Source organism: Panthera onca, chromosome F1, assembly GCF_046562875.1.
Source record: "Panthera onca isolate mPanOnc1 chromosome F1, mPanOnc1 haplotype 2, whole genome shotgun sequence".
In the NCBI taxonomy this organism is placed as follows: domain Eukaryota; kingdom Metazoa; phylum Chordata; class Mammalia; order Carnivora; family Felidae; genus Panthera; species Panthera onca.
Window position 1 is genome coordinate 47,464,265 of NC_138355.1, and position 21,647 is coordinate 47,485,911.

At 40.7% G+C, this 21,647-nt stretch overlaps 2 protein-coding genes across 2 annotated transcripts in view; both read right to left on the minus strand.

Annotated features, from left to right (window-relative positions):
- Positions 1-1,994: 1,994 nt before the first annotated feature.
- Positions 1,995-9,767, minus strand: LOC144614953 (eukaryotic translation initiation factor 2D-like). Its single transcript, XM_078441388.2, has 5 exons — positions 9,654-9,767; positions 8,418-8,689; positions 7,252-7,335; positions 6,650-6,740; positions 1,995-2,814 (listed from the first exon to the last, which is right to left on the minus strand). Coding segments are annotated over exons 2-5 (276 nt in total). The 5' UTR covers positions 8,419-8,689; positions 9,654-9,767; the 3' UTR covers positions 1,995-2,714.
- Positions 9,768-15,241: 5,474 nt separating this feature from the next.
- The window catches only part of LOC132685821 (complement receptor type 1), a 150,599-nt gene continuing 144,193 nt past the window's right edge, over positions 15,242-21,647 (minus strand). Inside the window, 4 exon segments of the mRNA XM_081791836.1 lie at positions 15,242-15,639; positions 16,107-16,289; positions 19,815-19,988; positions 20,995-21,171. Coding sequence (XP_081647962.1) covers positions 15,431-15,639; positions 16,107-16,289; positions 19,815-19,988; positions 20,995-21,171 — 743 coding nt within the window. The 3' untranslated portion in view covers positions 15,242-15,430.

Genomic DNA, 21,647 nt, shown 5'->3' on the forward strand with positions numbered 1-21,647 from the left:
CAGAGAGGTCTTTTCCTGCTTTCTCCTCTAGGGTTTTGATGGTTTCCTGTCTCACATTCAGGTCCTTTATCCATTTTGAGTTTGTTTTTGTGAATGGTGTGAGAAAGTGGTCTAGTTTCAACCTTCTGCATGTTGCTGTCCAGTTCTCCCAGCACCATTTGTTGAAGAGACTGTCTTTTTTCCATTCGATGTTCTTTCCTGCTTTGTCAAAGATTAGTTGGCCATATGTTTGTGGGTCTAACTCTGGGGTTTCTATTCTATTCCACTGGTCTATGTGTCTGTTTTTGCCATGCACTTACTCTTTTAAGGACGTGTCACATACGTGTGTGAAACAACAGGATTACTCTCATTGGACACAAATGAGTTTAACAATTCAAAACTCAAGAAACTGGAATGCTGGATTGTTAAAACTCTATGTTGAAATACGATAAGCATGAAGAGAAGGGAAGCAAAGGGTCTGCTTAATCTCGAGAAGGTGAAGACGCCTCTGCAGCAGCACCGAGCTCAGGAAACCGCGCAGCACTAGGTCTCAGGGAAGCCCCGGTTGTCCCTTCAGTCAGTCCCTCTCGCCCTCCTCTCACCACACACAGGGTGACCCCTCTCCGGATCTCTGGGAACATGGAGTCCATTTGCCTGTCTGGTACTCTGCAGCAGCTGAGAGATCAGATCCTGAGTCTTTAGTATTCAGAGCCTTTCGTGAAAAACCGTGTGTCATTCAACCACGCTGTTGGGTTTAATTGCGGATCATTAATTCTTAGGGCGTGTAATGTTCAATTCTTTGAACATATCTCATTTTATTTGTGTGCCTGCCACTGGGCATCTGGGTGGATTCTCGTTTGCAGCTAACAGAAGTAGTGCCGCTATGAGCCTATTATGAGGTTTTGGTAAAGACAGGTCGTCATTCCTGATGAGTACATACCGAGGAGTGAAATGGTAGGACACGACGCGTGAATACGTTTACGTGTACCAGGTAACATCAGAGAGTTTTCCAAAAGGATTCTGCTAACTGGTGTGCCATCAGCAGTGTATACATTGCTCCAAATCCTCAACACACTTGATGTCTCCAATCTGTGCGATTTTAGCCATTCTGGTGAACACAGAGCAGTACTTCTTTGTGGCTTTAATATGCCTTTTCCCGATGACAAATGAAGTGGAGAACTCGCATGTAGCAACTGGTCATTTAGATATCCTCTTGGGTGAATTGTCTATTCAAGTCTTTGCTGCTGAGTTATCTGTCTTTTACTTACCTCATTGTGGGAATTCTTTCTATACTCTTTGTACATTCTTGGACATATGTACTATAAATATTTTCTCCATCGATGGGCTGTCTATTTGCTCAGTGTTACATGTTTTTTACTGAGCAGAATTTCTTCATTTTAAATTGAACAGTTAGATGTTTGGTTTTCATAGTTATGCTTGGGTGTAATTTTTTCAAACGTATTCTTCAAGCCTGCTTTGGAAGTTGGTAGCCAGCTTTGGAAGCTGGACACGTTTTCAGAGGGTTCAAACCACAAATTTAGGCTGAATGCACTGACACGTGTAAGCAGAAAAGAATTCTGGGTCACTAGTCGCCTTGCATGTCTATGGCTCTAGCCACAGCAGAGACAGTCCTTGTTAATGTCACGGGATAGAATCATTGCAATGGACAAAAAGAAAATGTTTGGAGCTTACAACCAAAAATAATTTTCTTGGGGCACCTGTGGCTCAGTTGGTTAAGTATCCGAGTCTTGGTTTTGGCTCAGGTCATGATGTCACACAGTTCCTGAGTTCAACCCCCATCAGGCTCCACACTATGAATGTGAAGACTGCTTGGGATTCTCTCTCTCCCTCTCTCTCTCCCCCTCTCTGCACTTCTGCCCCTCCCGCCGCCCCCCCCCCCCCCCCCCGGCACGTGCCTGTGCATGTACACTCACTCTCTCCCTCAAAATAAATAAATAAACTTAAAGAGGTTTTCTTAATTTTAATATTGAATTAAATTTAAAATGTTTCCCGTTTGGATTAGTACCTTTCGTGTCGTATTTAAGACATCCTTGCCTAGTCCTAGGATGCAATAATGTTTTCCCCTAAAAGCACTGTTTTCTCTTTCACATTTGCAACTCATTTGATTTTGTGTATGGTATCTGGTACTAAGAGCGACAGACATATTTTTAAAATACAGCTATCCATCTGTTCGGGCAATATTTCCTGAAAATATCACCTCCTTCCTACTACACTGCTTCACTCTGACTTTTGTCTTAAATCAGGCAACTGGTAATGTGTGAGTCTGTTTCTTAATGTCCTCAGTAAGCTCAGTGAGTTCACCAAGCTCATCACACCACAAAAGCTAGAAGTCCTGCTTTAATTTTTTAAAAGATTGTCTTCTATGGTGTCGATTTCTGGTAACTTGGGGTTCTTCTAGTTATCTTTTAAACTGATTTCTTGCTTAACTTTGTTTGGTCTGAGATGTACTCTCAATAATTCCAATCTTTTAAAATTTCATAAGATTAATACTGAAAACATATAAGGAACTCAACACCCAACAACAAGATATAAACTTAACACCCAAACAACAAATAATCCAGTTAAGAAACGGGCAGAAGACATGAATACGCCTTTTTCCGGAGAACACATCCAGATGGCTAACAGACACATAAAAAGATGCTCGACATCTCTCAACATCAGGGAAGTACAGCTCAAAACTACAATGACGTATCACCGCACACCTGTCGGATTGGCTAACATAAACAACACAGAAAACAACAGGTATTGGTGAAGATGTGGAGAGAGGGAAATCCTCTGGCAATGTTGGTGAGAATGCAAACTGGTGCAGCCACTCTGGGAAACAGTAGGGAGGTCTCTCAAAAAGTTAAAAATAGAATTACCCTACAATCTAGCAACTGTACTACTAGGTATCTACCCAAAGGATATAAAAATACTAATTCAAACGGATACATGCACCCCAATGTTTATAGTAGCAACAACAGCCAAATTAGGGAAATAGCCCAAATGTCTAGTGACTGATAAATGAATAAAGAGAGGGTGGCATACATATAACATAGACACATACATTCACATACGGTATACATATACATATACATAATGGAATACATATACATGTATGACGTACATATATATTTATAATACACACACACACACACACACACACACACACTGGAATATTTCCCAGCCATAAATAAAGAATGAAATCTTGCCATTTGCAATGACATGGATAGTGCTAGAGAGTATAATTGCTAAGTGACATAAATCAGTCACAGAAAGAAAAATATCATATGATTTCACTCATATGTGGAATTTAAGAAACAAAACATAGTGGGAAAAAGAAAAAGAAAAAAACAGACACTTAACTATAGAGAAAAACCTGTTGGTTACCAGAGGGCGGGGCGGGGGGGGGGGCGGGGGGGATGGAGATCTCCTCCATCCCCCCCACCAGCCCAAAGATTAGGAACACGACAGGGATGTCCACTCTCACCACTATTGTTTAACACAGTTGTGGAAGTCCTAGCTTCAGCAATCAGACAACAAAATGAAATAAAAGGCATCAAAACTGGCAAAGAAGAGGGAAACTTTCACTTTTTACAGAGGACATGATACTCTATATGGAAAACCCGAAAGACTCCACCAAAAGGCTGCTAAAACTGATACATAAAGGCAGCAAAGTCACAGGGTACAAAATCAATACACAGAAATCAGTTGCATTTCTATACACCAATAATGAATCAACAGAAAGAGAAATCAAGAAATTCATCCCATTTACAATTGCACCAAGAACCATAAAATACCTAGGAATAAACCTAATCAAAGATGTAAAAGACCTGTATGTTGAAAACTATAGTAAACTTATGAAGGAAATTGAACGAGACACAAAGAAATGGAAAAACATTCCATCCTCACGGATTAGAGGAATAAATACTGTTAAAATGTCAACACTACCCAAAGCAATCTACACATTCAATGCCATCCCAATCAAAATTGCACCGGCATTCTTCTCAGAGCAAATTTGTATGGAACCACAAAAGACCCTGAACAGCCCAAGTAATATTGAAAAAGAAAACCAAAGTGGGAGTCATTACAACCCCAGACTTTAGCCTCTACTGCAAAGCTGTCATCATCAAGACCAGGTATCGGCACAAAAACAGATACATAGACAAATGTAATACAGAACCCAGAATAAGACCCACAAGTGTATGGCCAACTAATCTTTGGCAAAGCAGGAGAGAATATTCAATGGAAAAAAGTCTCTTTAGCAAATGGTGCTGCAAGAACTGGATAGCAACACGTAGAAGAATGAAACTGGACCACTTGGTTACATCATACACAAAAATAAACTCAAAATGGGTGAAAGACCTAAATGTGAGACAGGAAACCATCAAAACCTTAGAGGAGAAAGCGGCCAACAACCTCTTTGATCTCAGTCGCAGCAATTTCTTGCTCAACACATCTCCAAAGGCAATGGAATTAAAAGCAAAAATGAACTACGGGGACCTCATCAAGATAAACACCTTCTGCACTGCAAAGGAAACGATCCACAAAATGAAAAGGCAACCAATGGAATGGGAGAAGATATCTGCAAATGACATATTGAATAAAGGATTAGTATCCAAAATCTATAAAGAACTTACCAAACTCAACACCTAAAAAACAAATAATCCAGTGAAGAAATGGGCAGCAAACATGAATAGACACTTTTCCCAAAGAAGACATCCAGATAGCCAACAGACACATGAAAAGATGCTCACCACCACTCATCATCAGGGAAATACAAATCAAAATACAAACTCACACCCATCAGCGTGGCTAAAATTAACAACTCAGGAAACAACAGATGCTGGCGAGGATGTGGAGAAATGGGAACCCTCTGGCACTGCTGGTGGGAATGCCAAGCGGTGCAGCCACTCTGGAAAATAATGTGGAGGTTCCTCAAAACATTAAAAATAGAACAACCCTACAACCCAGCAATAGCGCTACTAGGAATTTATCCAAAGGATACAGGAGTGCTGATTCATAGGGTTACATGGACCCCAATGTTTACAACAGAGCTTTCAACATACCCAAATCATGGAAAGAGCTTAAATGTCTACCAGCTGATGAATGGATAAGAGGAATATATATATATTTATATATATAAATATATATATATATATATATATATATATATTCACTCGTGTGGAACTTGAGAAACTTAACAGAAGACCATTGGGGAAGGGAAGGGGAAAAAATAGTTACAAACAAAGAGTGAGGGAGGCAAACCATTAGAGACTCTTAAATACAGAGATCAAATGGAGGGTTGATGGGAGGGGGCTGGGGAAAGGGGAAAATGGGTGATGGGCATTGAGGAGGGCAACTGTTGGCATGAGCACTGGGTATTGTATGTAAGCAATCAACGATGGGAATCTACCCCCAAAACCAAGAGCACACGGTACACGCTGTATGTTAGCCAATTTGACAACAAATTACATTAAGAAAAAAAAAAGATACTGTTTGTGATGAAGACACACTGGAGGTGACCACAAGGTCCACTCGGAGAGGACCTCTTCCATCACCACACAGCAGGGAAGAAGGCTCAGCGTCCCTGAGCTTGCTGACCTGGAAAATGTCCCCACGATCTTAAGTGAAAAAACAATACAGATAAAGCATAATTCCATTTGGTTGTATTTTTAACCATACACAACAAAACTGTACGTTTTCATAAGCACACATTTACGTGTATTCAAGAAGGCTGACGAGGATGTATGCATCAAATGCTACGGTTACTTCTAGGAGAAAAGGTTTGTGAGGTGAGGGGGCTTTGGATTTCTTGGAACTGTTCCTATGAATACTTCCTAATTTATGTTTAAAGGCTGAACAACTCTGTAAAAATACACTACAAATCACCGAAATGTACCTTTGGAGTTAGTGGATTTTGTAGTATGTAAAATATATCTCAAGAAAACTATCAAAATAACTTAGGAGCATCTGGGTGGCTCAGTCACTTAAGCGTCTGACTCTTGGTTACAGCTCAGGTCATGATCCCGGGGCACATGGATTGAGTCCCATGCTGGGGGATTCTCTCTCTCGCTCTCTCTCTGCCTCTGCCCACTGACATCCTCTCCTTTTCAAAAATAAATAATGAAAAACAGAATTAAAAGAGAGGACGATGATGTAGATGATGAAGAAAAAGGTGTTAAGGCAATGAAAGACCAAGAAAGACCAAGAAAATGTCACAGACCAGAGACTAAGACAACATTTACATGCAAAGTGGTACGGAAAGACATTTCATGGAAAAACTGGGGGAATATGAAGAAAGTCTACAATTGTATTCATAGGACTGTGCCAATGTTAATTCCTTACTTTTGATACCTGTACTCTGGTTATAAAAAACGTTATCGTTACAGGAAGCTGGATAAGAACGCTACACTATCTTTGCAACTCTTCCGTAAATGTAAAATTACTAGAAAAAAAAAAATCAGCAGCAGCAAATACACTTGGCCCAGATATAAAGACACCTCCACAGGCTCACTGCCAAGGCCACAGTGGCCCACCCCAGAAAAACCTGTTTGTTTTTTTCTCGTGTAATCCTTTATTCATATGCATTGGAAGCCGTCATTTCTCAAATCTTTCCCCAGTTTTACCCAAGCTTTTCCCCCAAAGGCACAGCGGACTGACACAGTACCTGTTCCCCAGCAAGGCAATGGCACAGAGGTCACCCTTCTGTACCTGAGGCAGACCAGCAGGGGGCACCACGAGTCCTGGCAGCATCAAATCTGCAGCAAACAAAACAAAAGCATCACAACCTGTATTCTGCCTCTAAACAATTCCAAGTTCTACTTCATCATTTATTCATTCACTCAACCTACAAACCTTTATCAGGTATCAGCTAGGTTATTCATAATGAAAATTAAAAGATGGCAACCCGAGTATCACACCATTTCCCTAGGGGGGCTAGTGGTCCAACTGAAGCACCAAGGCCAGTTCCATGACCTATCTTATTCTGGTTTCCTAAATTTAGCTTACTGACTTAAAGGACAGCATATGGCAGTTCACAAACTGTTTTCTCATTGAAGTACAAAGTACAGGGCTGATTGAAGCCTTTCAACAGTGTCGTAGAGGCCCAGGGACCTCACAGAAGCAGTCAAGAGAGAGATGAAACGCAAACGGGGGAAAAATTCCATTTTTCAACCATATGAACCCAGGAAGTGGGTACATTTATTGGAGTAGTCGGTCCTTCCTAAGCGGGTTTCAGTCGATAGCCAGAATATAGGGAAATCTTCTTACCTGCTCCCCCCATCAGTTTTTCAAGCACCGGAGGCCACGTCGTGAAAGCTGGGAGAAGGTCAGGATAGGACCACAAGGCATGCACTGCCCAAAAAGAGACACAGATTTATTGCCAAAAAGTCAATCCCCTGGGGCACTGGCAAAGCCAAACGCGAAGGCCACTTTAATTCAGGGACAGTAAAGGAACTCAGCTCAAAGCTAGAGAAGAGGCTGTGAGGCCCAAAGAGGGTTCATTCTGGTTTGTTTTGTTTTTAATTTAAACTTATTTAAATTCATGTTAGTTAACATACACCGTAGCGCTGGTTTCAAGGGGTTTCATTCTAAGGCAGATTCTTAAAAACCTGGATGTCACCTGAGACTGGGATGCCCCATCATTCCACCTGATTGTAGCTGCAGAAATGCGCACAGCAGGTAAAAGCGGGGACAAAGACCCAAGGAGGATTCCATTTGTGACCTCAGAAACAAGTAGACTAAGAACAGGGCACCAGCCTGTAAACAATTTGGAAATTTCCGCATGTTTATTATTTGTATTCCCTCTGTTTTCATAGTGATTAGTGGTAAAAACCCTTAGATCAAAAAGCGCCCGTGTCCGTACAGCAGCAAAGTGGGGTGGGGGCAGCAGCGGCCCAAGGAGACCGCCCTACGCTGCTGTAGCCCAGCTTAGGGCAAGGAAAGCCCCAAGTGACAAAACAGGTGTCAGCAGCTAGAGACAAAAGGACCCTAGATGTCTGAGATCTGTCACAAGGAGAGAAACCAAAGGATCCTGAGAGCCAGACAGAGCCGAAGGAAGAATCCCTGGGGGGTATCTCGATGGGAGTACATCACTAAGACAGCTGGGTACGTGGTTTCATTAACCCAGCTTCTTTCCCATCACAGGATCTTTTCAGTCTCTAAAGAAAATCCTGCTAGTCATCCTTTTAGACGTGTTTCTTACATGTTCTGAAATGCCACCCTTTTCGAGACCCCTGCTCCATCCCTAGTTAACCCACTAGGAACTACTATTCCTTCATCTCAGAGTATCTCTTGGCAACCACGCTCTTTCTGTATTGGCCCTTTCATTCTCCCTCCTACGGCAGTAAGTTTCGACCTTGAAAGACCCAATTCTAGGGACACTGGGCCCGAAACGATTCTTAGGGATGGTACGTACTGAGAGATTTGGCACTTACTGTTTTGAGTAAGACAGGTGAATGAAAGAAATAAGGAGAAACGGATGCCAGGCAAGGATTACAGTAATGGCCATGTCCATCCTGTTGCCATACAGATTTTTCTCCACTTCGAACAGGATGGGGTTACCACCGCTCACGTACACGGTCACTGCATCCCCTCTGTGAGCATACAGTTTCACAATGTTGAGCTCCTCCTTTCCAGGTACCAACACGGGACCTGATCTGTTCCTAGAGTGGGGAAAGCAGCCATCACATCAGCCCGAAGCTTTCTCCTGCAGAAAGCAAACCAATGAGTGGTATGAATCGTGCCTGGATGCATTTTGAGAAATGCAAAGGATTCGGGAGGACTTACTATCAAATCAAAGGGCCAAGGAAAAACTGCTTTATGATGCCCTACTCTCCTACACTCTTCCAAAACATCCTATTCTCTTTCACATCCCATGTCTCCTCTATTGTCACATATTCTTGGGGCCAAGACTTTCCATTTTACGAAGAAAGAGGGAAACTGAGATCCAGGCAGTAACCAAGTTAGCCTGACTGGAAATTCAGCCCTGCCTTCCTGCCTCTATGCCTAGCCCTCGCACCCACTCCCTTCTCTATATGCTTGGCAAACCTGTCCCGATGCTTAAAAAGCTATACCAGGGCACCAAGAGTGACAACTATAGAACACGGGGTCCAAAATTCGCAACGTGCTATCTGCGTTTGCGACACTGTCTGAACAGATACAGGTCTCCTCAAAACATGTCCCGTAATTCTCCCTCACCTCTCCCTCCATCTGTCTGTCTCTCCTGCCAGAAGTAATCACTAGACACTGTTCCTCCCATCGTTGTAGTTCTCGGTTCCCCATCTGATTTCTCCTCAGGGACTCTAAACTCTTAGGAGAGTGGCACCCTGTCTGTCTGTCTGTCTTCCTTCCTTCTTTCCTCTCTTTCTTTTTTGGCGCCCTCCGCAATACCTTCTATAGATCGCAGTCAGTAAGCGCCGATCGAAGTACGTTTTCCTTTAAACGAACGACAATATCCAAAAGATAGCCTGGGAGATAAATCAGGCCTCCTCTCCCTCTTCACCCTCAAAACATGTCTATTCCAGCCTGGTCCCCTGGGGTCCCTTCCCCCGCTGGACCCCTCGGCCTCCACCCCGGGTCGGCTGAGCTAGTCCAAAAGGGCTGTGGGCCAGCCGGGATGGAGAAATGGCTGGGTGTCCTGGTGGGCGGAACAGGGCCCTTCTCTCCCTCACCTGTCCGACCCCTTGATGGCCGTGTTGGACTTGACCCGAAAGGCCTTGGCAACCATGTCTGCTGGAGTGGCCTGGGGAAGAGAAGGAGAGCACAGACGCCAGGGGCCGTCAGGAACGCGACAACGCGGCACCGTCCCGACCCGCAGCCCTGGGGGCAGCCATGCTGGGGCCCGGCCGGGAAAGAGGCCCGGCTGGAAACCCGGGCCGCGCAGCTTCGCGGCTTTGGCCGCTGCCGAGACCGCGGCCGCCCCTACTGACAGGACCCGGAACTGAAGCAGGGAGGGCGGGGCCCGGGGAAGGCGGGGCGGATTCCCGCTCCGGCCCTGCGCCTGCGCGACTGGCTGGCTCCTGCACGCCTGCAGGGGTCCCGCGGTGGCTAAGGTGCCTCTGTCTATTGCCGCTCAGTAGGCGTTAGGGCGTCTTGACTTCCCTTCAGTTTAATTCAGCCCCACAGAAGTACGTGACCGTTGTGTTTTATTCGTTTCGTAGCCCTCTCGAATGGTTTTCTTAAGGGCTTTGTTTGTCTTTGCATTTAATTGCACGCTAGGAAGTCTCCGAATTTTCTCTTTTGTTTTAAATTTACATGGGGTGATAGCAATACGGGGAATCCGCCCTCGTCCAAGGTTTGCGCCTCCTGTTATGAGTAAAAACACTACAAACAATCTTCCAATCTGTTTTAATATATTTTTGACCACCTGTAGGTTACTTTTGCAAAGCGTTATTGCATTTTGCGTCAGGTGTTATTTGGGGGAGCGGAGGGGTTTCCAAAACTAATTAAATTATTCACGTTGTTTAATAGAAAAAAAAAAAAAAAATCTGTAAGCCAGATTAGGGTCAGGTTATGGCTTGGCTTCTCCCTAGCAATGTGATCCTGAGCCAACGACTTATTCTTTCTAAAACCCTTGAATTCTCTGAAAGATGTGCATGGAGTACCTATGTCATAGGGTTTCCATGAGAAACGATTGAAGTAATGAGTGTGATGTGCTACACAGTGTTTTGCAAATTTCCAGTCATATCTTTCAAAATTCTGACAGGTGTGAAGTTTTGGGTTTCCCTGAAAGGGACTGCTGTGTGCCCTGGAGGCATGGATTTAAAGACCTGGGGTCTTGGCTCCTACTAGGTTAATTTTTGCGCATGGGAACGGTTAAGGGCAGAGTGTCCATCCACCAGGAAATAAATACTAATTGCTCGTTCGCTGACACAGTTACACAAAGGAGGATTTCACACTGCGCGTCCAAAGATTAGGTCTCCCAGTGTCTGCCCGCCACCAGGATTCGTACAAGGGCCCCTAACGTGGCCTGGGGCCAGGCGCAACTTGGGCTCCTCCTACCCTTCTGACCCAGGAGGCCTTTATTCTCAAGCACCCCAGCGACAAGGCCAAGGTCAGAGGAGCCCAGAGGAGGGCAGTGCCAGACAGCCTTTTCCCTTCTGGCTCCCAACGCAGCCACATGTGGGGACGCTTGATCCAGACTGTGCTGTTGACCAGTGTCTACCGCAGCACAGCTACTGAGGCAGCCTCTGTGCAGGGAGCTGAGGAAGGCTAGTCAAGAGAAGATTAGAATAATAAATACGAAAACAGCAAGGTACAGATAAATGTGTAAAATCACCTCCCTTCTATATATTGAAAAAAGGAGATTAATAAACACTGGGAGGATGACAGAAACTAATAAAAATATAACTTTATTAAATGAGGAACAGATAAATGATGGAAAAAGCTTACTCTTCACAGAGCCTTGTCATGTGACTTTGACTTTTTTTTTTTAATTTTTTTTTTCAACGTTTTTTAATTTATTTTTGGGACAGAGAGAGACAGAACATGAACGGGGGAGGGGCAGAGAGAGAGGGAGACACAGAATCCGAAACAGGCTCCAGGCTCCGAGCCATCAGCCCAGAGCCCGACGCGGGGCCCGAACTCACGGACCGCGAGATCGTGACCTGGCTGAAGTCGGACGCTTAACCGACTGCGCCACCCAGGCGCCCCGTGACTTCGACTTTTGAAACATGTAGCTGTTTTTCATATCTAAAAAGTTTAGCTTAATAGAGAAAGAAGCATGATTTAAAATTAAAATATGAATGCAAATAAATGGAAAACTGTATTAAGTTGGGAAGTGAACCAGAAGGTTCAGAAACCTTCAGGATTATTTGAAGTCATTTTGGAAGAGAGTACTTACATTCAGAGTTGAACATCCCGGGACAAAATCAATGCCAAGACATTGTAACCTTCATTCAGTAGGTTACCTGGTAGTAGTAATGTTTGCATTAAACTTTTTATATTATTTTTGCAAATATTGAAATATAAGAATATGTGAGTAAAGAGAAGAGACAGAAAATGTACTAGAAAGTTTTTAACCCTGTGTTATTAAACTTGAATTGTAAGATCCAATAGGAGCAAATGAATTTTAAATTTCACTTCTATTTCAGTCTTCTGACAAGCAAAAAGACATTTAAAGACGTTTCCACAGTGTTGAACATTTCTATTTCAGCATAATTCTCTTCACAGCTTGGGTTCTAAACACTATTTCCCAGTAAAAGGAATCAGACCCCTTTGGAAAGGTGTATGCTTACAGGCGTTGGGCAGGGAAATACCCAGCGAGCCTGGAACATCATGTTGTCTTAAGAAATGCTCAAAGAATGATGGGGTATAACAAAGCAATCAGCAGCTAGTTTCAAGAGGCTCTCAACTAGCCAAATTTGGCATACTTTGAGTTTCAAAGACAATGCCTAGAATTAATTATGACAAATTGAATAAATAACAATTCAGGAATCCATGCTGATTATTTATCTATCTATCTATCTATCTATTTATTTATTTATTATTGTGAGAGAGAGAGGAGAGCTCGGTGGGGAGAGTGGGGCAAATGGAAAGAGAGAAAGAATCTTAAGCAGGCTCCCCACTCAGCACACAGCCCAGAGCTCGAGCCCTGGGCTCGATCCCATGACCTGAGCCAAAATCCTGTTGGATGCTCCACTGACTGAGCCACCCAGGTGCCCCGGTGATACATTAAAAAATATACATATATATATATGGGGCGCCCGGGTGGCTCAGTCGGTTGAGCATCTGTCTTCAGCTCAGGTCATGATCTTCCCGCTCTGAGTTCACGTCCCGCGTTGGGCTGTGGGCTGACAGCTCAGAGCCTGGAGCCTGCTTCAGATTCTGTGTCTCCCCCTCTCTCTGCCCCAACCCACTCGTATTCTGTTTCTGTCTCTCTCAAAAATAAACAAACATTAAAAAAAAATTTAAAAAATGTGTATATATGTAAAGCTATCAGAAGGTCACTATTATCAAGTTCTTATTCTAAAATATTCCTATTTAGTACCAAGGGCACAATAGTTGGATTCTAAACACTATTTCCCAGTAAAAAGAATCACGGGTGCCTGGGTGGCTCAGTTTGTTAAGTGTCTGACCTCCACTCAGGTCACAATCCCGTGGTTCACGGGTTCAAGCCCTGCGTCTGGCTCTGTGCTGACACCTCAGAGCCTGGAGCCTGTTTTAGATTCTGTGTCTCCCTCTCTCTCTGCCCCTCCCCCACTCATGCCCTATCTCTCTCTCTCTCTCTCTCTCTCTCCCAAAAATAAATAAACATTAAAAAAAAGATTCAGACCTTTTTGGAAACATGTATGCTCTCAGGTATTGGGCAGGGAAGTATACAGCAAGCTTGGAACATCATGTTGTACTAAAGAGAAAAGAAATGCTCAAAGAATAATGGGGTACAACAAGGCAATAAGGAGCTCATTTCAAGAGGCTCTCACTAGCCAAATTTGGGATAATTTGAGCTTCAGAAATAATGACTATATTTAATTGTGACAGTTGAATAAATAAAAATTCATGAATTCATGCTGATACATTTATTATTTTTTATTTTTTAATTAATTAATTAATTAATTATTATTATTTTATTTTTTTGAGAGTGCAAACTCAATGGGTGGAAGAGGGGCAAAGGGAGAGAGAGCAAGAATCTTAAACAGGCTCCACACTCAGCACAGAGGCTGAGCTGGAGCCCAGGGCTCAATCCCATGACCCTGGGATCATGAACTGAGCCAAAATCTAGTCAGATGCTCAACCAACTGAGCTACCCAGGCTCCCCACTGATACAACTTTTAAAAAAAGAAAAAGAAAAAGAAAGAATATCTCTAAAGCCATCAGAAGGTGGCTTTATCAAGTCCTTACTCCAAAAATTGGAAATTAAAGAGCAAATATAAAGATTTACCAAATCTTTTTAGGTAAAAGTATTAAGGAGTTGGCAAATCAGCACTCATCTTTACATGGGAATGGCAATAAATGCAGAAAAATATTAGAATTAATCTTAAAATTTACTATTTCGCAGCCAAAAATGAAAATAATTGGTTATAGGCCATATTGGTTACAAGGCAAGTGTCGTACATACATTCCACAGGCTTTGGGTGAAAGGTTCTGGAGAAATAGTATATACACCAATATTGACAGCAAAGATAACTTGTGGAGAGTAACAATATTCCTTTAAATGTGAGAAAACTGACTGTCATTTGTGATTCAGATTTAGATAAATCGGCTCCAGCAGAGACAGCCTGGTTTCTCATTCTGAGAATACCACTTGATTTGATGCAAATGAAGGAAGAAGATATCACCTTAAGATACTTTTACCTTGGATGAGCACTGGGTGTTGTATGGAAACCAATTTGACAATAAATTTCATATATTAAAAAAAAATACTTTTACCTTGATTATATCTTTATTTTCATCCTAAAAATTTCATGTTTTTGTAGAAGTTAAAAATGTTTTCGGTCAACTGATTTTAACTGTTTATGTTGTTTGAAATGTATGAATTTAAAAATTGCATTTCAGACTCTTGTGGTTGAATGTGTTCAAAACTCTCTATACCAACAAAATCGTGGAGATGTCATTAGATTTGAACATCTTTACCAAAGAGGTCTTCATAGTTCTCAACATGTATTGCCTTACTTTATCTTTATTTTAAAACAACATATTCTTGTGGTTCAAAGGTGATGTATAGTAAAGACAGATACAATGGAGAATGCAGGTTAGTATTAAGAAGTTAAACAGCTACTCTTAACCCTAGTTTCTCTAAATTCTGCTGTCAATTTTTTATTGTGCTTCCTGACAATCTTTGTTTTATAAATATTTATTCAGTGTTCAAAGCACACTGTGTGTGTGTTTACACTTGACATCAGATTTTTTGTTACTTTTCATGTCATGTTATCATAGTTATGTACCCAGTTCGATTCTAATCTCCCTTTATTCTTTCTTTAATTTTCATTGTGCTAGAGAGTTATCTTGTAGGAGATCATGTATTCCATTCTTTTTTTGGTATATCTTTCTTTTGATAGATAAGCAAAAGTAAGTAATAACTACTTACATCGTGTTAACATAGGTATGACGTAGTTAGGTTTTGAAGTGTTTTTGAAGTGAAACTATTTTGAAGATGGAAAAGCCTTTTCTCCCATTTCCTCCAAAACGGACGGTCTCAGGAAGCCTCAGAAGTTACCGAGGAAGATTTGAGAAAGGTAGGAGAAAGATGCATAGAAGTCGTCACTGAAGTGATTGAATCTCATTTCTTGTCATAGATATTTTTTTAATAGGACACAAAGCATTTTGGTTTGCCAAGTTTTAATGAAGTGCTTTTAAGAAGTGATTTATTCACTTCTCAGATTATAATCACATCATCCATGAAATATTTAACACAGATTCTGATATGAATATAAAGGAGTTTAACAATACCTGACAAAATAAGCATGAAAAATTTGAATAAATGTACATGTTTTAATTTTAGGACTGCATCTTAACCATTGCTTTTTACACAAACAGGATAGGTCAGTTTCCCGTCCCAACAGGTTGCTCGGAATGTTTGTTGTGATGTCTGTCTACGATATCCAGAATTACATTGAAATTGAACAGTTTCCCTTGTTTGGAAATATCTCTTTTTCTTAGAAGACCATCCTAATTGTATGTTATGTTTTCTCATGGTTTCTTCTGATACTATACAAACATCTGAAGATTTAAAAAAAATGAACATAAGCATTAAGTAGTAAACAAATATTTTCCACAGAATTTCAGACTTTCAAAGTAGAATTGTCTGCACTGGTCCAGGGCTTTGTTCTCAAAACCTTTTCCAACAGTTCATTGAAAATCCATCACATAGATGTAAATCATTTTAAATGATTAACGATGTAAAAATGAGGTACTGTGTTTAAGGTGTGCTAATTAAATGTTATAATGAAAGATGCATCATGTCAATAACAATAGGAAGAGCTTTCATTAAAGAATATTTTGGTGCTGTGGTTGCTTGACTAAGACCTTTTTTCTAATTTTATTTCTTCACATATTAATATTTGGTAGTCAAACATTTGATAGAATGATTGTGGTTAATCCATGAATATTCTGTTAATAAAGCAAAACAAACACCTTTCTCATTATAGTGATTTTCCCAGGATCCAGGTGAATATTAAGATATTTACCCAAGCACTTTGGCGGTTCTGACCACTGTCCATATCTGCATGTGATGACCTTGTTTCCCTCAAGCACATACAAGGACTGGCACTGGTACTCAACAGATGACCCTGGAGCATATTCTGATGTTGGGAATGTGGTCATGTCTCCATTGTCAATAGCCGGAGGGGGCCCACATTTTTCTTTAGGGTCTAAAAAAGAATATTATTTGATTTATTGAACATCCAAAGAAAAACAGGGTAAAGTAAAGCAAATAAAAATATAGCACAATATACAACATCAAGACTGGTGATTTCTGCTGACAGAAATGATTCGTTGGAGAAATTCTAATCACTGAAACTGAGAAGAACACTTTTAAGCACTTCCTTTTATCCCACATGAAAGCACACACAAAGCATTAACAAATTGTCTGCTTTGTAGTATTCTGGTATTAAAAAACATTTTCCCTAGTGAATAAATGCCAGACAGATGGAGAGCTAATATACACAAAGAAATTTTCTCATTAGTTACAACATATTGTAGTGTCTATTCGATCTCAAGTCACTGTGTATTGACTTTCATTGTTATTACAAAAGAAACATCAGCTTTAATTAAGTCAAAGAATTACAAATTTGTATAATGTGAAAGGGAATTGTTGGCCTCCTATTCTGGACAAGGTGAGGTAGAAACATTTCTGCTAATCCCTTTGCTAAGTAAAACTAAAAACCCTGAACGTATCATAAAAAACAATAAAAGGGATTATGGAAGATGCAGAGTAGATATCGATCTCATCAGAGACCTTGGGATTCAAGGAATTACACTGTAGTTAGTGAGTTTGGGTTTTCATTGTCTCTTCTATGGATCCTGGACTGAGCACTGAAGAAGACTGGAACCCAGAAACAATATCAAGTTCATGGAAAAAAAAAAAAATTCCAAGAATTGCCTGCTCTCTTTAGCCAAAGGCCCAGGAAAGGAGTATTCTAACAAGACAGAAGTATTTTTTACAGTATTCGAATAACTCCGAAAAAACATCATCAAGAAACCATGACCATTCCTCTCCACGTGTTGCTCAGAGATCAACAGTGATCAACACAGGCCAAGTGAGGTGCCCAGACTTCTATCCACACTCAGGGAACAAGACGCCTCTCCACTTTCCATGGTGTCAGTGGAGGCCAAGTGGGAAGTCTGGACTTGCACTCTGGCAGTTTTGGAGGCCTGATAAATAAGGGATGTCAATAAAATCCGGAGCCTTAAAGCATAATATCCAAAATGTCTAGAATACAACTGAAAATCATTCATTATAGGGGTGCCTGGGTGGCTCAGTGGGTTGAGCATCCAACTCTTGATTTGCGCACAGGTCACGATCTCACGGTTCCTGAGTTTGAGCCCTGTGTTGGGCTCTGTGCTGGCAGAGAGGAGCCTGCTTGGGATTCTCTCTCCCTCTCTCTGCCCCTCCCCTGCTCACACACTGGAATGAGTGCTCACTTTCCTAAAATAAATACACCTTTAAAAAAAGAGAGAAAAACATCACTCATTATGCCAAAGACCAGGAAAACCCCAAAAGAGAAAAGATAATCAACACATGGCAACACTGAGATGACACAGAGAATGGAATTATTTAGTGATGGTTTTTCAAAATCCAATGGGAATTATAGCACAGAAAAATAGAATAATGGATTTTTAAAAATCCTCACTGGATGGGCTCTATCATGGATTACACATGACAGAAGGATAAATAAACTCGAATATAGAATACAGACTACTCACTTTGAAAACAAACAAAAGTGGACAGGGCTTCAGGGACCAGTAAGAGTATAGCAAAAGACTGGACAACCAGAAAGGGAAAAGAAAGGGGTTAGAGATGAAAACAAACAAACAAACAAACAAACAAACAAAGAAAAAACCCTCAAACAATAATGGCTGAAAATCTCCCATGTTGGGCACAAGGCATAAACATTCATACTGAAAAAACCAAACAGGATAATCCCAAAGAAATTCAAGCCAAGATACATCATAATCAAACTGAGGGAAACTAAAGAAAAGGAAAAATCTCAAAAGCAGCTACACAGAAATTAGGCAAACCTCTAAGGGAAAAAGGGTTCAAGTGTCCGTGGGGTTCTCGTCTGTGTCCATGGATCCAGAGAGAAGTGACAACGTTTCTCAAGTGCTAGAAGAAAAGAAACTGTCATCTCTGAATGCCACATCCAGTGACGCCACCCTTAGGATACAAGGGAGAAATAAAGACGTTCTGAGACAATGGAAAAGGGGGGAAATATCTCCAGCAGATCTACCTTTAAAGAATTGCTAAAGGAATTCTTCAAATAGCACCGAAAAGATAACAGAAGGAGGACTGAGACTTCATGCAGGAAGAAAGAACAAGGCAACTGAGAAAAATAAGGGTAAATATAATAGACTCTTTTTCCTAAGGAGTTTGTTATATTGGATGTTTGGGCAACATTGTATCATTTCCTATAGTGCTCAACATATGTAGAAGAAACACTTAACATTTATCCCCCCCCCCCCCCCCCCACCAAAAGGTATTTATGTTTAAAATGCGGGAGGGTAAGAGGTGCCTGAGGGTTTTAGTCACTTAAGCACCTGACTCTTGATCTCAGCTCAAGTCTTGATCTCAGGGTGGTGAGTTCAAGCCCCGCAATGGGTTCCACGCTGGCTGTGCAGCCTACTTAAAAAAAAAAAAAAGTAAAATAAAATAAAATGTGGGGAGGATAAATGGACCTAAATGGAAGTAAGGTTTCCACTTCACTTGAAGTGGTAAAATGTCAATTCCGGGAGGAGTGATAAGCTATCTATGTACATCTTAATATTAGGGCAACCACTAATGAAACTATACAATGAGATATGCCCCCAAACAATATAGAGGTGTCAAAATAATATTATTTTAAGATGTTTCAAAAATCTACAGTGATGAGAAGAAGGAAATGGAAGTTAGAAACAGGAAACACAAAACAAACAGTAAAATGCCTGACACAGCCCCTAATCTATCAAAAACTACTTTAAGTGTAAGTGGTTTAAATACTTCAGTGAAAAGACTGAAATGGCAGAGCGCGCACGTAAACAAGAACCGACCGTCTGGCGTCTAAAGAAACTCGCTTTAAACGTGAAAACATAGGTGGGATCAAAGTAAAAGACTGGAAAATATATATGCCAGGCGAAAGTGAATTTGAAAACAAGTGGCTATAATATCGCCTTTGTTGGCTTCCCTCTTTCGTAAACTCTAAATGCTGGAGTGTCCTATGATCGAGTTCTCAGACTTTTTCTTCAGTATACACTAATTCCTGGGTTGAGCCCAACTAGTAACCTTCCTTTAAATATAATCCACACGCTGAAGAAGCCCAAATTTGTATCAAATTCTGGGATCACGCCCCAGCTGCGGATTCCATGTCTCCAAGTGGAATTTCATAGAGCTGTCAAATGTCCTCAATGTATCTTTAATACATTTATTCCTCAGGAAATAACCGAGTGTCTTAATGCTTAACACAGAGAGAATTTTCCATGATTCCAGCTGTCCTAATCTGGTCAAATCTTTCATAAAATAAATACATCCACAAAAAGTCCACTGAAAGAAAAAACTGGATTTTAAGCAACACCACTTTATTTGTGATTAAAAAATGAACCAAAATAACTACTTCATTATATATTTATATTAACATATTTAGTCCCTGAAATTATCTCTTAATATTTAACGAGAATATTTTAAGGGAAATAAAACACTTTACCTACGCACTGAGGTGGTGGTGTCCAGTTCCCATTTGAACATGTCACTTCTCTGCCCCCAACCAGGTAAAAAGGTATGATGCATTCATAACGTGCCCTCTGACCAGGTAGATACTTAGACATCTCACCCAGTATAATAGCATTTTTCACTCTGGGTGGATTCCCACAGGAAATATCTGAATAGAAAGAAAAAAAGTCGCATCTCTAACACAATGGTCATTTTGAATAGCAAATCAACGCATGGGATTCCAAATAGATCTCTAAGAGGATTTTAAATCAACAGTTAATCTGTCATGAAAGGCTGCTAATTTTAAGAAATTTACATATAAAATTGAAGAAAAGGAGATAAAGCAATATCTTTTATTTTATAAGACTTCAACTTCTATGAAACTGAGAGTTTTTCTGGACATATCCCTTAGGGTCTAGTCAAATCTCTCTTCCAAATTATATATTTTCAAAATGAATTTACAAACCACAAGAAAATCAAAATAAAAAGATTATTCGACATCAGAATTTGGCTTGCAATTATCCTGTTTATGAATGTAATTTTAGGCCCTTAGAGAAATAAACACAGCAGCCACTTCCTTAGAGAATAAATGAAGAATTAACCCGCTTTGAAGAATACCAGAGCTGAAGGAAAAAGATGATTAACTGAGAGTACAAACAGGAGATGAGTGGCAAAATAACAGAAAAATAAATGTATAATTGACAAAAACAGCCTTCAGTGATTCTTTCTTGCAAACGCTTCAGGACATTTCAATGCATAATGTATAATTCACCAGTGAGATTCAGGTGGACGTAAACGTAACAGGCTATAGGTACGGCTCCTAGACTGGAGTATACACTGAATCCCTTGGGAATTGTTAAGACACTTTCAGGGTTGCAGCCCCAGAGTTTTTGCCACCACAGGTCTGAGCAAGCCTGTGAATTCACATTTGCGTTTCTAACCATTTCCCAGAAGATGCTGATTCTGTTCTTCCAGAGACCACAGTTTGAGAACCACTGGGCTTTCAGATTGACCGCTGAGTACACAATTATATCCCTTTATGTTAAAACATAAACTTCTTCGACCTGGCCTCAAAGAATAACCCATGTCCATTTCATAAGTGCTCTTAGAAGGAATTGCATATTATATTAGTGAAGACATTTTGACAAATAGGTTTCAAAATTTCATTGAAGTACCTCTGCACATTGGCTTTCCTATCCATTGGCTGTTAATACACTGGATAGTATTTGGTCCATCCAAAAGGTAATTATGTGGACATTTATAAGTCACTTTTTCTCCTGACCTATAGAACGTCTTCTTCGGGCCTGTGGGTGTGGCATTACCGAAGTCGGGTAAGCTAAAACAATCCGTGTCTGAAAGAAAAAGAATATGTACTTGTTCAGTAAATATTTTAAAATACATAATGGCTAATAAGTATAATGTAGAATAATAGGTACACATCGAACGAATGAATACCTTGCAAAATTTTTCTTATACCTTGAAAAAATATGTTAGAAGTCTTGCTTATTATATTGAACAGTCCTATGTTTATCAAAGTATAACATGGGGATGATGACATCGTAAGCCTGAAGAGATATGGATACATGTAATGCTTGAGATCACACTTCTTGCATTCAAATTCTTTCTTGCCCATACAAGCCATCAACCTTATGTATGTATTTGTATTTTCACCTCTGTCAAAATCGGTTACCTTTATTCATGTCAAATATCTCAGAAAACTATACGTACAAGGAGATAACTGACAAACTAACAGTAAATTGAATAATGATAGGATTGATGAGTAGGGACCAGCTGTGACACAGGAACAGAGATGAGAAGTCTGAGGATG

Coding starts and splice junctions, on each gene's coding strand:
- LOC144614953 (XM_078441388.2), bottom strand. Junction 6,741..7,251: donor AAAACTGATGGGGGGAGCAG/GTAAGAAGATTT, acceptor TGTTTGCTGCAG/ATTTGATGCTGCCAGGACTC. Junction 2,815..6,649: donor ATTGCCTTGCTGGGGAACAG/GTACTGTGTCAG, acceptor ACTGTTTCCCAG/AGTGGCTGCACCAGTTTGCA.